General features: G+C 48.4%; 1 protein-coding gene across 1 annotated transcript in view; it reads left to right on the forward strand.

Annotated features, from left to right (window-relative positions):
• Positions 1 to 15,291, forward strand: part of TSPEAR (thrombospondin type laminin G domain and EAR repeats) — an 82,418-nt gene that overhangs the window by 53,510 nt on the left and 13,617 nt on the right. The window contains exon 8 of the mRNA XM_077826996.1: positions 11,654 to 11,840. Coding sequence (XP_077683122.1) covers positions 11,654 to 11,840 — 187 coding nt within the window. The remainder of the gene's footprint in view (positions 1 to 11,653; positions 11,841 to 15,291) is intronic.

Raw genomic sequence — 15,291 nt, forward strand, 5'->3', positions numbered from 1 at the left:
AGTCTGACCTCCTGCATAACACAGGGCAGGGAACGTTCCTAAAATAATTCCTAGAGGAGAGCTTTTAGAAGAATGTCTGTCTTCCTTTAAAAATGTCCAGTGATGAAGACTCTGCCAAAATCTTTGGTTCCAGGGTTTAATTACCATCACTATTAAAAATTTAAGCCTTTTTTCCAGTCTGAAATTGTCTGGCTTCAACTTTCAGCCATTGGAGTTTTTTACACATTTCTCTGCTAGATTCAAGAGCCCATCATAAATATCTGTTCCCCATGTAGGTGCTTATAGGCTGCAATCAAGTTACCCCTTAACCTTCTCTTTGTTAGACTAAAAGAGCTCAAGCTATTTAGCTTATCACCATAAGGCATGTTTCTAATCCATTAATCATTCACAATTCAACATCCTTCTTGAAATGTGGGCACCAGACCTGGATTCAGGATGTCAGCAGTGCTCTCAGCAGTGCCAAATATAGATTCCCTTGTTTTTGCATCCCAGGCATCACATTAGTTCTTTTGGCCAAAGCATCATACTGGGGGCTCATGTTCAGCTGATTCTCCACCATGACCCCCAAATCTTTTTCAGAGTCACTGCTTCCCAGGATAGAGTCCCCCGTCCTGTAAGTATGGCCTGCATTCTTTGTTCCTATACAGATACATTTACATTGAGCCAAATTAAAACACACATTGTTTGCTTGCACCCAGTTTACCAAGCAGTCCAGATCGCTGCGTATCAGTGACCTCTCCTCCTCATTATTTACCACTCCCTCCATTTTTGTGTCATCTGCAAACTTTATCAGTGATGATTTTATGTTTTCTTCCAGGTCACTGATAAAAATGTTAAACAGCATAGAGTCAAGAACCAGGGGCGGTGGAAGCTTCTGAACAGTGGGGGGCCACTTGCGCCCAGACCATCGCCCAACCCCCCCATACAACCCCTTCCCCTGAGCCCCTGCCCTTGAGGCACCCCTTTCCCTGATGCCCTGCCCCCATGCCACCCCTTCACCCGAGGCTCCACCTTCCGCACTGCCCTTTCCCCCTAAGGCCCCACCCCTGCACCGTTCCTTCTCCCCGAGTCCTTGCCCCCATGCCATCCCTTTCCCGTGCCCCTGTGCCACCCCTTCTCCCCTGCCCTCACACCACTCCTTCCCTGGAGGCCCTGCTCCCACACAGCCTCTTCCCTCCCAAGACACCATCCCCTCCCCGCATCGGTCATCCTTAGGGCTGATAAAAGGTGGAAGGGCATAGCCCTCCCTCTTTTAAAAGTGGAGGGGCCATAGCCCCCAGCCCCCCATTCCAGCACCCCTGCCAAGAACCAATTCCTGCGGAACTCCTCTAGAAACACACCTGTTCAATGACAATTCTCTATGTACAACTATATTTTGAGATCTATTAGCCAGTTTTTAACCTATTTAATGTGTTCCATGTTGATTTTCTACTGTCCTAGTTTTTTAATCAAAATGTCACGTGGCACCAAATCAGATGCCTTACAGAGGTCAAGTGTATTATATCAGCACCACTGCCTTTATCAACTGAACTTTGTAATGTCACCAAAAAAAAGACATCATTAGTTTGACATTGTTCATCAAATGTCTGCTGTTTCCCACATGAGGTTCTGTCACATCTGCAAATTACAATCCAACAATATGAGCATCCTAATCAATTAGGGGTCAGTTACCACATAACTGATTCAAGGGTTCTTAACAGGGTATGTTACAGCTACACAACCTGTGAGAGGAAAGCTATTGGAGGAAAGCTAATGGAGAAGGTAAAGTATTGGATGGAAATTAACATTGTGATTACATGGGCACTTTCTGTCTTCTCCCTGGTATCTGGGGAAATCTTTCATAGAAGATTAGGGTTGGAAGAGACCTCAGGAGGTCATCTAGTCCAATCCCCTGCTCAAAGCAGGACCAACACCAACTAAATCATCCCAGCCAGGGCTTTGTCAAGCCGGGCCTTAAAAACCTCTAAGGATGGAGATTCCACCACCTCCCTAGGTAACCCATTCCAGTGCTTCACCACCCTCCTAGTGAAATAGTGTTTCCTAATATCCAACCTTCACCTCCCCCACTGCAACTTGAGACCATTGCTTCTTGTTCTGTCATTTGCCACCACTGAGAACAGCTGAGCTCCATCCTCTGTGGACCCCCCCTTCAGGTAGTTGAAGGCTGCTATCAAATCCCCCCTCACTCTTCTCTTCTGCAGACTAAATAACCCCAGGTCCCTCAGCCTCTCCTCATAAGTCGTCTTTGCAATGGGAGGTATTCTAACAGTAGAAATAACAGCTTTTGTTAAAAGAAAACAGCCAAGGTTGCTGGTCCCCGGCATTTATCTACTCCAACAGCAATCTCATCAGGGATGTGTTCGCGTACAGATTGCACACAAGCAATTATTTTTCTCTTCCTAAATCCATCCTTGCTGCAGGATGAAACAGAATCCCCTGTTGCGTGCCTTTGAGTGGCTGCTCACTCTAAACAACCCTGCTGTGAGAGGCCCATGCACTCGATGCATTTGTGAGTTTTGCTGGAAGCTATTTTTTTCTTCACTCTGTAGCAAAGTTCAGTTAAAAATAAAATTGCAGTCCCTTTAAGCTTTATGACCTGCCAGATCAGATGCCTGTCATTTGTAGGCTTTGTGATAGGGTGCTTGGAGAGCCAGGCAGCCTAGCAGGTAGCACACTCAATTTCCATCCCCTTGCTCTCTGTTAGGGCAGTAGAGGGGCTGGTCCCTGACCCTAATCTGGAATCTTTGGCTCTCCACCTGCATCTGGGCAACAGCCCTTAAGTGGCCGTGTGAGGGGGACCTGTTCCTTCCCTCTCCACATATCGCAGCCCAGGGCCCCGTGGGAAGCAACGCTGGCATGGTTCTCCCTTCAGGGAGCCTAAAATCACTGGCAAAGCTAGAGAGGCCTTGTGGGTCTGTTGGTTAAAGAGGTTTGTGCCTGTGAGCTAAGAAACTTCTCCCTTTGTTCTTGGTCCTTCTGTATTTGGAGGAGCTGGACTTTGTATGTTCCTTACAACTAAACAAGATGTCAGCAAAGAAAATAGCAGCCTCTATCAATGTATCCTTCCAGCTTTGACTAACTGCTTGGATCAAAGAGGGGCAGCACATGTGCAGGAGTGAGACCAAGTTTCCAAGGAGACTAGAAAGATTGTGAGCTGCTGTTCCTGTTGAACCAAGATGTAACAAATAATGGAGTACTTCCAGAAAACAAAAATTCCCAGCACGAATTAAAACAAGACCTAAAGCAGGATCTAAAGCGAGAGCTGGAGGTTACCCAGAAAGGGCTCAGAGGTGACGTGCATGCTGAGAGGAGATCCCTTCTGGATCAGCAACTACCAAGTGCTCAGACGGATTGGGAAACCCAGCTGCGACACCCAGGCTGGAATGGGGTTGACCAACAACCTGACTGCCACAGACCAGAGATTCTGCCAGGAGATAATGTAGACCTAGACAAGCTTTGGCCTATCTGGAACTTGCTTACTCTGATGAGTTGCAGCAGTTCAGCCCCCCCGAAGGAAATCAAAGGGGCATTGACCATAGCAGAAGGCAGTTGCCTAAATGATGAATTGGGCCAGCCAGGGGACATTTACAACAGTTTGCTACCCTGTTTGTAACGCGCAGAGGACCAGAGGGGAGCAGTCAGTCTGTCCCAGCTCAAGTAACTTTGTCCCAGCTCAAACATCCAATGAAGTGGGCTGTAGCTCATGAAAGCTTATGCTCAAATAAATTTGTAAGTCTCTAACATGCCACAAGTACTCCTTTTTTTAAAAAACTGTTGGAGGTTTATTTGGCTCAATTCAACACTGTAGCTCAAATGAATGGCTGGGAAGAGGGACAGAAGGAGGGCGATGATTAGCAGCCATCTTGGGTGGTCCAGCTCTGATAGTGCTGCATAACTTACCGCCAGAAAAGAGATTAAGTTATCCAGACCCAGGACAAACCTTTGAAATGTGGTTTGGAGCTACCCATGTAACTTAGGCCTTGGCTAAACTGGGAACTTACATCGGCATAGCTACATCTCTCAGAGGGGTGAAAAATCCACACCCCAGAGGGACACAGATGTGCTGACCAAAACACCTGGTGTAGACAGACCTGGCTTGATGAAAAATTTTTCCATCCTCTCAGGGAGGTGGATACCTACAGCAATGGGAGAACCCCTCCCATCAGCATACATAGTATCTACACCAGCGGTTATCAACTTGCGTCCCATTCAGCACAGAGCTGCGGCCTATGTGACATCCTCAGGCCCAAACAGGTAGATGACACATTGTGGGCTGCAGATGCGGCCCACATTGGTAAATCGGTTGAAAGCCACTGATCTACACTGAAGCCCTACAGAGGCACTCTAGCTGTTGAAGTGTAGATATAGCCTGCACTAGCCAGGGCACAGCTAAGAGCTCGGAGAAAAGGGAAAGAAGAAACTTCACCAGAACCAGCAGAGGATCTGCACAGACTTGTGTTCCTGGCATACCCAGATACCAATGTGGCCGTCCAGGATAAACAATGTATAAGTGCGCAGCTAGAGTTGGATCTGCAGATCAAGATCGGTGGAAGGAGGCCACAAACGCTCCAAGAGGCTGTGGAATTTGCCACCGAGCTAGACTCTCTTTTTTTGCAGCAATGCACCAGAAGAAAAAGCAGCCAGGCGTGAGGAAGTTGGAAGTTGATCTCTCTGAGCCTGGTAAGTGCAGCTGTGTCTAATATGAGTGATAAAAGAGGGGATGCTAATCTGGCTCATGACACTTTTGAATGATTAGAAAAAATGATACATTTGGCTTGTAAAACAAAGGAAATTGGCAATAATGCACAAACTAAAGGAAACAGTTTAGTTAAACACTGATACTGTGACAAAACTGGCCACAAAAAGATTGTAATAAATTTAAGGCAGGCCAAGACCAACTGTCACAGGTGTCTAATGAAACCTCTTTCCTAGTTTGGGAAATGGGGAACACCAAGCTGAAGGGGCAAAGTTTGGGGGAGGTACAAGGATCAGACCCACAGATCTGGGCAGCTAAAGCGCAATATTGGGGGTTTAGCTATTGAATGTGTAATAGGATGTATCCTGTGTATTGGAATAGTTGACACAGGCTCAAACATAACAGTTGTTAGACCTGATGAAGAACTCTGTGTAAGTTGGAAAGTTTGTCTCTTTCACTAACACAAGTTGGTCCAATAAAAGATATTACCTCACCCACCTTGTGTCTCAGGCCTGGCCTTCACTCAAAAGTTAGGTCGACACAGCTACGTTGCTTAGGGGTGTGAAAAAGCCACACCCGTGAGCGACATAGGGCTTGGCTACACTTACGAGTTACAGTGCAATAAAGGAGCCCCGGGTGCACTAGCTCACTACCCATCCACACTGGCAAGGCATGTAGAGCGCTCTGACTCTGCGGCTACAGCGCTGCTGGTACTCCACCTCGGTGAGTGGAATAGCGTTTGCTGTGCCCCTGCTGGAGTGCCGCGGCACCAGTGTGAACGAGGTGTTTCTTTACTGCACTCTGATCCGCCTCCGGAAACGTCCCCTAATCCCCTTAAGTCAAGTGGCCACTCTTGTCATTGTTTGGAATCGGCTGTAGGAATGTGGAAATGCCCTTTGAAAGCTCCGTTTCTGACAGCCGGCTGCTTATCTGCTCCGGGACAAAGCAACCATTAGTGTGGAATGCTGTGAGAGAGAGAGGAGTGTGAGGGCGAGGGGGATCTGCTGCTGTCTGAGCTTACAAGACATCATGCTGACATGTTCTCAGCCCCCCAAAAACCCACTTTCTTCCCCCCCACATACACACAACACACTCCCTGTCGCACTCCACCCCCCCCATTTGAAAAGCACATTGCAGCCACTTGCATGCTGGGATAGCTGCCCATAATGCACCACTGCAAGTGCCGCAAATGTGGCCACGCCAGTGCGCTTGAAGTTGTCAGTGTGGACAAACTGCGGTGCTTTCCCTGCTGCGCTCTACGAGGGCTGGTTTAACTCAAAGCGCTCTACATCTGCAAGTGTAGCCATGCCCATAGTTAAGCCAATCTAACGCTCGGTAGACAGTGCTAGGGCAACTGGAGAATTCTTCCATCAACCTAGCTGTGGCCTTGTGGGGAAGTGGATTACCTACACTGATGGGAGTATTCCCACTGATGCTGTCAGGAGTGTCTACGCTGAAGTGCTACAGCAGTGCAGCTGCACGGTTTAAAGTGTAGACAAGCCCTTAGTTATTTGACCAGCTGTGCGAAAAAGGCTAGGGAATCCAAAATAGAAGCACCTAATTGGTTCCAAATGGATACAGTGACACCCATCCAAAATTTGGGAAAATTGGGTTTGAATATTGGTCCTATGGAATTCAAACAAGAAGTCTGGGAGGCTGAAATGGTGGATGAGACAATAATTTGCTTGTCATTTTGACTAATAACTGTGTAATCAGTGCCAGGAAAAGTGTCCTCCAACTTCAGTCTGTGGAAATTCCTTTTAAATATGTAGCCCAGGTGAGACCAATGGTTTGTAGGCACTTGTGTGCAGTGAATGTGTTCTTCTGCCCCTGGGGACAGACACTATATCAGCTATGTGCTGTGATAGCTTTCCAGCAAGGGAACGATGGGGAGTGATTGAAACTGTTCTGAGACCCAGGGTCCCAGGGGAATCTTAGCTGCTAAAGCTTTTTATGGCTTCGAATCAGGAAAGGATCCCTGTTTGCTGAATGTCTCTGATAAGCAGCAAATATTACAAAGGGAACTATGGTTGCAAAATGTGAATCAGTGGATTTGGTAAATATCAGTACAGAGGAAAACTATAAGAGGGAAGTAGGGAAAGGTGAGCTCCCCGAGTTTCTATTGGACTTGCTGCAGCACAGTGCTGTACATTTAAATGAAGAAAAGCAGAAGAGTGCAGGAGACATTCAGGTCAGGAATCAGGACGCTTCTCTCCTGTCCCAACAGAGATACAGGCTGTACTGCACTGGTCCGGCCCAGGACTGATGCTGTGGGAAACTAACCCGTTAACCATCCACCTCACCGGTCACCGGCAGCAAAAAAGGGAAGAGGCACTACAGGCCGTCGCTGAAATGTATCAGGGAGGCACAAGTGAACCTTCAGCCAGCCCTAGGGCCTCACCTGTGGTGCTGGTTAAGAAAAATGGTGGAAGCACCAGAATCTGTGTGGATTATAGAAAATGAAATGAAGTCACTTTAAGGGATTCTTCTCCATTACCATGAATGGATGATGCTCTGGATGCTGTAGCAGGTTCAGTCTGGATTTCACAGTGGACCTGAAAAGTGGGTATTGGCAAGTGACCCCAAAGGATAGGGCAAAGACTGCTTTCACAGCAGGACAAGGCCTCAGGGTGGTGGCTTGCAGCCTGTGCAATAAACCAGATGCATTTGAGAGGCCCATGGAGAAGGTGTTACATGGCATACCCCTCTCAGCCTGTCTGTTATACCTAAATGATATAATTATGCATGCTAAAGCATTCCAGTGGGAACTCATACATCTACAGCTGGGCTGTGCTAAACTGATGACTGCCAGTCTGAAAATGAAATGTGAGTTTTTGCTCATAGAGGTAATCTGCCCTGGGCACACAACCAGGGAGGGGGAATTCCCTTGACGAAAAGAAATCTGAGGCTGTACAGATCTGGCCAACTCCCTGAACACACGTTTGCACAGAGATTTGCAGGGCTCTGCTCCTGTTCCACTGGGTTTATTTGTGGGTTTGCCAATATTGCAAGCCCACTGCATAGACCAGGTGAGACGGGGGAAACCGTTTCCGTGATCAGCAGAGTGTGATGTATCATTTTCTGAGTTGAAAAAGGCTCTGGTGACTAATCCTGTCTTGGCCTGTCCATGTTTCAAAACCTCTTTCAAATTGGACACAGATGCTGGTGCTTATGGTTTGGGGCCAGTATTGACACAAGAACACAAGGGACGTGAGCGGGTAATGGCTTATTACAGCAAACATCTAAGCTCTCTGGAAAGAAATTATTGTAGCACTCAAAAGGAACTCCTGGCAGTGGTTAGATCTACAGAACATTTTCATCCCTATCTGAGATGGGAGTTCTTTATGGTCAAGACAGACCATGCTTCCCTGCAATGGCTCTTTCGATTCAGAAATCCTGAGGGGTAGCTTGCCAGAGGGTTGGAGAAACTACAGTGCTGTGATTTCACAGTGACACACAGGCCATGGTAACTGTGATGCCTTGTTTGGATGGTCTTGTTGGGAAGCTAATTGCAAACCCTGCCCCAAGCAGGAGAGCAAGGAATTGGCTGCTCAAGGGAATGGATACGCCTCTCTTCCTCTAATTCGCAGAAGTCCCCATGGTCCTGGTTCATTCAGGGGAACAGTGGGGGTGGGGTTTCAGGAATGGACCCCAGAGCAACTACAAACTTCCCACAGAGGATCCTGATGTCAGGATAGCGTGTGATTGGAAAACCAAAAAAAAACCCTGGATGTAGTGTCCCCTGACAAGGCCACAGTAAAAGCTTTCTGGTCACAGTGGGGAAGCTTGGAGTTCAAAGATTGAGTATCCTATAGGTCGGAGATGGGGGAAGCCAGTGAGTGATAGGTACAGGTGCCAGCTGGTTGTGCCAGATACATTGAAAACAGATATAGAAAGCTGGTGCAGGAATGTGTTGCTTGCATTGCAGAGAAGGGGCCTCCTATGACTAGGAGAGCCACTTTACAGCAGTCTCGTGTGGGGGCACCAGTGAAGCACTTTGCTATTGATGTTCTTGGGCTCTTGCCTGAGCCAGAGTCTGGCAATCAACATTTGCTGTTAGCTATGGCCTGAGGCTTATCTAATATGGGCTCAAGAAGCTGTGACATGGGCCTCAGTGAACGTATGTTTCACCAGATTTGGGGTCCCAGCTGAATTATACATAGATCAAGGCTTTGAATCCAATATGTTTCAACAGGCTTGCGAGATTCTGGGATTCCACCAAACCCCAGCTCAGCCCCAGTCTGACGGGATGGTGGAAAGGGTCAGTAGGACTCGGGGGGGGTGGGGGGCGTTCAGCTGGTTCCCTGTGTGGAACAGCACCAAAGGGACTTGGACCAGCACATTTAATTCCTTTTGATAGCTTATAGAATGGCTGTCAATGAGAGTGCACAGTGTACCCCAGTACTCCTCGCGTTTGGGCAGGAGCTGAGAACCTCAGCAAAGCTCTTCCCTGGAGAGGAACAAAGGGATTTCAACCATTTGGAGCATGTAGAAACCCTACAATGCAAAACTGAAAAAGTTCACCCCTTTGCTAGGGAAAATGTGAGGATCTCCTTTACCAGAGTGAAAGGGCTATAGGATGTAAGGGTCATATAGGGAAACTGGTTTGACAATCCCAGACGAAAGAAGGGTAGGAGCCCTAAGCTGAGTGAACCTTGGCAGCGACCGTACAGTGCTCACCCAAATAAATCAAGTGTACAGGATCCAGCTGGGGCCCAGGACTAAATCTAAAGTGACCCAGAAGGACCATCTGAGGAGGTAGCGGGGGAGAGGATTTCAGCATAGCTACCCCCAAGGGTCAGATCGCTGCTCAGCCTCATTTGGAGAAAGAACTTGGACCCAGGTCTCCCACATCTCTGGTGAATGCCCTGTCCATCTGGCTGTTGTGAGGCAGATTGCTCACAAGCTCTTCTGGAAGAGTTGTTCGGCTTTGTATAAATAATTAAGTATTCAGTAGAGCAGGAGCTTGATCCCAGGTGTCACATATCCCCAGACCCTAACCACCAGGCTACAGAGTCAGTCTCTCTAGCCCAAAGTACATTTAATTGTTTGTATGAAGTGGAAGAACTCCCAACAGGAGAGTCTGAGAATGTTAACTAGAAATCCTCCCTATAGTTTCATGCAAAAATTTTCAAAAGGTCTCGGGTTCCTCTCAGCATTGACCAAGAAATGTTTTGAAATGTCAAAAATATTTGTGGGGCAGGAAAACTGTTTCTACCCAGCTCTACCTTTAATACTTTTAATTGTAAAACCACAAATGTTGGCCGAATACTGCTGAAAATGGGAAAATATTAGGCCAAAAACTGGAAAGACATATGGTTTTTGGCTGACAATTTTTCAGTTTTCTGACCAAAAGTCGAAAATATCCTGGAAAAACACACACTTTCTGTAGAAAAAATTTATTGAATGAAAAATCCAATTTTCCCTTGGAGGGGAAAAAGGTTTCAATGGAAAAAGTTTGCCCAGCCCTACTAGAAAGCTGGTCTTCTCCATCCTAGGAAATATAGCGAGGTCTGTAGCTAGCTAGGCAAATAGCTGTCATGGCAGAGTGTTTTCTGAGCAATCAAGAACCGGCGGAGCAGAGTTTCTGTAATGCTTTTGTGGGATTGTTAACTAGCTGTGTTATGGCTGAGGTGGTGACCACCAAAGATGGACTCAGGAGATATACATTAGGTGCCCGGCTCTACCCCAAGACACCTTGTGTGACGTTCCTTTATGCCTCATTTTCCGATGGGAATAATATCACTTTCCTGTGGGGGGTGCATTCTCGTCCTGGGGACAGTCAGTGGTTAGTCCCTGAGGTCTGGAATAAAACAGAATGAGTTTATTATGTGCCCTCACTGCTCTTTGCCCAGGTGCTGTGAGCATAAATTCAGTAACGTGTATGGGGTGCTCTGTGAGCACCACAGAAAATCCTTTACATAAAGCCAGTGCGGTACAAGCTTCCTCTGACTGTGGGTGTTGTGGCAGACATATTCATAGGCACCCCACTGCTGGTGATTCACACAAACACTCATGTATTGAGTGTGGATGCATGTGCAAGCATCGGAGCTGTGCTATGCAGGCCAGGATGCTGGTGGCAATGCTGAGCGTTTGCACGAGCTCCATGGGTTTGCCTGGTTTTGTAAAGCTAACCTCAGACAGCTTGGAGTTGGATATTAGCTAAGGGGAGTGCCAAAATGAAGGGATGCTTATCTGAGCTAGCACCAGATGCCATGGGTCTAATTGGTCAAGCTAGAAGCTGCAGATTCAGAGGTGGGGGAAACCAGTTAACATTGCTTTTCTGAACCTCAGAAAAAAACTTTCTTTGAATTTGGGGTCCAGGTGGAGGGGGCTCTTCTGTTACCCAGTAGAGCTCTGCAGAGCAGCCTCACCTTGCAAGGAATTTGGGGTGTCCTTCAGAGCGATACGGTGGTAACTGTTAACCAGGAGAACTCACTTCCCCTCTTCCCCTGTGGACGCAATAGACATCGAAGATATCATTGACAAGGGCCAGTCTGAGCCCTGGCTCACGGACCTGGAAGGAAAGGTGGGCAGACGGAGACTAGGCCGACTCAGAATGCCTCCAGCTGGTGCCACAGAGCCCTGTTGGGGCACAAAGCAGCCTTGGTAGAGTCTTTAAAAGGGCCCAAATGCCCTTTCCCCTCTGTCCGTTCTCTTCCGCCCTTTCCCTCCATGCCTCTCCTCCCTGTCCCTCCCCTCTGATGCAGGGACGGGGAGGGGAAGAGAGAGCTGCTCTGTGTGGCCAGCAGGGGGTGCACTTTAGCTGCACTGTCCTTCAGCCCTTCCAGAGAGCAATAGCAGCCCTGCTGCCTGGCCCTGCCGTGACCCAGTGGGACGTGCCCATGTGCCGCACCCAGCACTCCGTTCCAAAGCGTGCCCCATTTTCACTGCACCTGCGCTTGATCATTCCCTGTGAGGGGAGAAACTGAGATGTCCTGGCTTGTTATTTTTCAGATCTTCCTAGCAGTGGCTAATTTTGAGCAGAATGAAAGGGGTCAGGAGTTCTCTGTAATTTACAAGTGGAGCCACAGAACAGAGAAATTCTTCCCGTACCAGCGGATCGCCACGCACAGCGCTAGGGACTGGGAGGCCTTTGACATTGAGGGAGAGGCCTTCCTCGCGGTTGCCAACCACCGAGAAGGTACCTTGCCCTTATTCTTCCTGGCAGTGCTCGGTCGGTAGGTGCTGAGTGCAGGAGGTTTAGTGGGATACAGCCATCTGGGACCTGTTGAAGGAGGACTCGGGGACCCATCCTGCCTGTAACGCCCCGTTTCAGAGTGGGGATGTTCTGGACCAACCTCATGGTGTCGTTAAGCGCCCCGTTATTGTGCAGGCACCTCCATAGCAGGAACATGGGGTGGGATCCTGGCCCCAGTGCCATCAATGGGAGTTCTGCCAGTGACCTCAGTAGTGCAAGGATATCACCCATAAAATGCAAACCCTGGGAAAACGCTGTTGTATCTGGTAAGGCTGATGCCTAGTAAAGTTTTAAACAGTAGCCTTTTGTATTCTCAGCGTGCTGTCTGTAGCAAAGGCAGGAGCTAGCCCTGCTTTGGGGGCACTGTTTTGACTGGATATTTGATTCATTTCCATTTGTTTGTCAGGAGAAAGGGTACGGAAGAAGATGTAACAGTAGCTACTGGAATCAGCAGAGACTGATCCTTGTCATGGATTAGCCTGACCCCGCTAATGTAAATGAAGGGCATTGGACATCCTCTCTTTTACCTGCAGAACCTTCTTACCCCTTCCACCTACAGATAGCAAAGTACTCTGCAGAAATTATTAAACCACTCAGAGAGAGAAAAATATTGTCTGCATCTTACTGAGGTGGGGAAACTGAGGCACAGTATGATTAAGAGTCTTGCCCACAATCACACAACAAGCAAGTTGCTTAGAAATAGACACCAGATCTCCCAGCTCCAGTGCTTTAACCGCTAACCATGAGTCTCCCTAACACCTCCTAGAAGGTGGTGCGATTTTCGGTTAGCAAACAAACTGTGGTGATGGGAAGAAATGTGGTCATTGCTGGGAGGAAGGGTGTACAATGATCCATTTTACCCCGTGGGAAATTTCCAATCCCGCCGGCCATCCACACACAGAGCTCCCCTGGTTGTTAGGTCAAAGAGATCCCAATCCCCTGTCATTCATAGGTGACCTCTTCCATCACAGCCCACTTCTAGCCCATCACTGGAACAGCGTCTCTGCCTTGTAGAGATCCTTCTCCCTCTTACCCCGGTGTGGCTGTAGATATGAAATGATACATCTGAGTTACAATTTCCCTTCTCACCATTAAAGTGAAGGATTCCACTTCAGAGGGACTCTGACAAAACTCCTCGCTAATGACCCAGCAGTTGTTGCTTCTCACTAATCCTCCTGTTTGTCACAGTTCCATACTGAGGCACAATCCCAGTTGCCTCACTGCGGTCCTTGACATGCGTTCCTGCTTCACGCTGGAGAAAGCGGATAGTGTACAAGTGGGACTTTGAAACACCAGGCCGGCGAAGAAACCAGCGTCTTTCTCCTGTTGAGTTAGCCAAATCGTGTTTTGCTGCACCCAGAAGACCCTTACAAACACCAGCCCTTTAAAGATGCTCCTTCTGCTGATCTGTCAGACGTTAATGACTGTGAAGTATCTGCATCAAAAGGGCACCGTCAGCCTGGCCACATCTCATCCTGAGAGAAAAGTGTCCCTTGAACTCTCAAGTTAGGGCAACCATCGGGAGCACAGAGGCTACCTTGTAACATTCTCCAGAGTACATATATGTTCTTGCTACATACTCTTGAGTAGTTGACTAACTGTTGCTTGTATTGACTGCTTGGACTGAGAGTCATGAGCCATTTCTTCATTAGAGTGTGTTTGCATCTGCCCCGCCCACAACCCCATCCTCTGTGGAGTAACCATGAGCATACCATGCTGGCCTGACTTCATTCCATGTGTTCACACCGGCGTTTGTGTACCACCAGCTGTGATGCTCTAGTGATGGGGATTTGGATACCCCCATACAAGCTGGCTGGGCATTGTGATATCCTCCTTAATAGCTCACCTACCACCCCCATCTGAGGTTTGTTCTGCCAGGAGGGATATTGCAATGGTTTCGATGGATGGGCTGCATTACGTGGCATCATTCCTAAAGGCTCGTCAGAAGAGTTTTAAAGAGATAGTACTTCTACTGGGGAGCAGTGAAAACACACTTGGTTTCCCAATGGGTTAAAATAATCTCTGAAAGTACCTTTCCTCTTACACAGTCTGCATCTCCCGTAATAGCTCGCTAGGCTTTATACAGCACTTTTCATCAGTAGGTCCCAAAGTGCTTTACAAAGGAAGTCGGTATCATTCTTCCCATTTTAAGGGTGGGGAAACCAAGGCCCAGAGAAATGATGTTCCTTGCCTGGTCTTCTTGGCAGAGCCAGGAATAGAAGTCAGGTCTTCCACTGAGTGCTGTAGCCACAGTTCTGTACGCTGTATCTGACCGCCAGGCAAGGCCAGTAAGAGACACCTGCCAGGGGAGAGAGAGCCCCCCAACCCTGGAGTCTACAGGCTCTGTCGGCCGCAGGAGTAAAGACAACAGTTGCCTACGGAAAACCTAGAACTAGCAAATATGGGCTGGTGAATCTGAGCGATGAATCCTGTGTTTGTAATGGGGAATTGGGGACGTCAGCAAGGAGTGGGAGGAGACCTTGGGAGCCGTTTCATTTCCAGGGGAAACCTCTGCTTCGCAGCTGGAATCCTCAAAGCCTCACATCATGGCCACGATGCGAGGGAGGCGCAGGGTCTAGTGGTTAGAGTCCTAGACTGGGGTGTGGGAAATGTGGGGTCAGTTCCCTGCTGTCACAACCTGCCTGTGGGACTTTGGGTGAGTCACTTAGCCTCTCTGGGCCTCGGTTTCCCCATCTGTAAGGTGGGCATAACAGCCCTGCCCTACATATGTTACCCACTAGGAGGTGCTCAGGTGCTGTGGTAACAGGAGCAGATAATTACCATAGATAGACTCCAGCTGTCAATCATTCTCCTCCCCCGGGGAACGTCTCTAGGTGTAATGCCTGTGCACCCCTTCACTCATCAGCATGGGGGTTACATAGGACTTACGTGTGCCCAGACCTCGTGCTGGCCTTGCATGGGGTGAACATCATTATTTCCCCAAAGTGTTCATGCTGCTGTCACATCATCTCCTCTCCATTGGCCTCTAAGAGCAGCGTGTTTTTCCCCATGTGTCAGCTGCGTCTCCAAACATCATCAGCTAAGGGCTAGTTTTCTCAAGCGCTGGGCATGCTTGATCCTGTGAGGTGCTGACCACTAGCCAAGCATTTAAACACATGCTTACCTTTAAACTTCAATGGGATTGGGCCTGGGGCTTGGTTTCAGTGGCACGCCTCGCAAACGCCAAGCCCCCTGGACTGAGTCCCAAACCCTCAGCACCTCGCAGGATTGAGCACTGGTGGTCTTCAGCTCCCACTGAGCGCTAGCTTGTGTCCACACTAACAGGATGCAGGAGTTTGGACTCATTCCACACACTGAGGCTAGCCATGAAGTTGCAGTGTGCTGCCACCCAGAGGGGAATGTTAGTATAAAGCCACGAGGCGTTCAAGTTATT

The sequence above is a fragment of the Eretmochelys imbricata genome, chromosome 9 (assembly GCF_965152235.1).
Source record: "Eretmochelys imbricata isolate rEreImb1 chromosome 9, rEreImb1.hap1, whole genome shotgun sequence".
NCBI lineage: Eukaryota > Metazoa > Chordata > Testudines > Cheloniidae > Eretmochelys > Eretmochelys imbricata.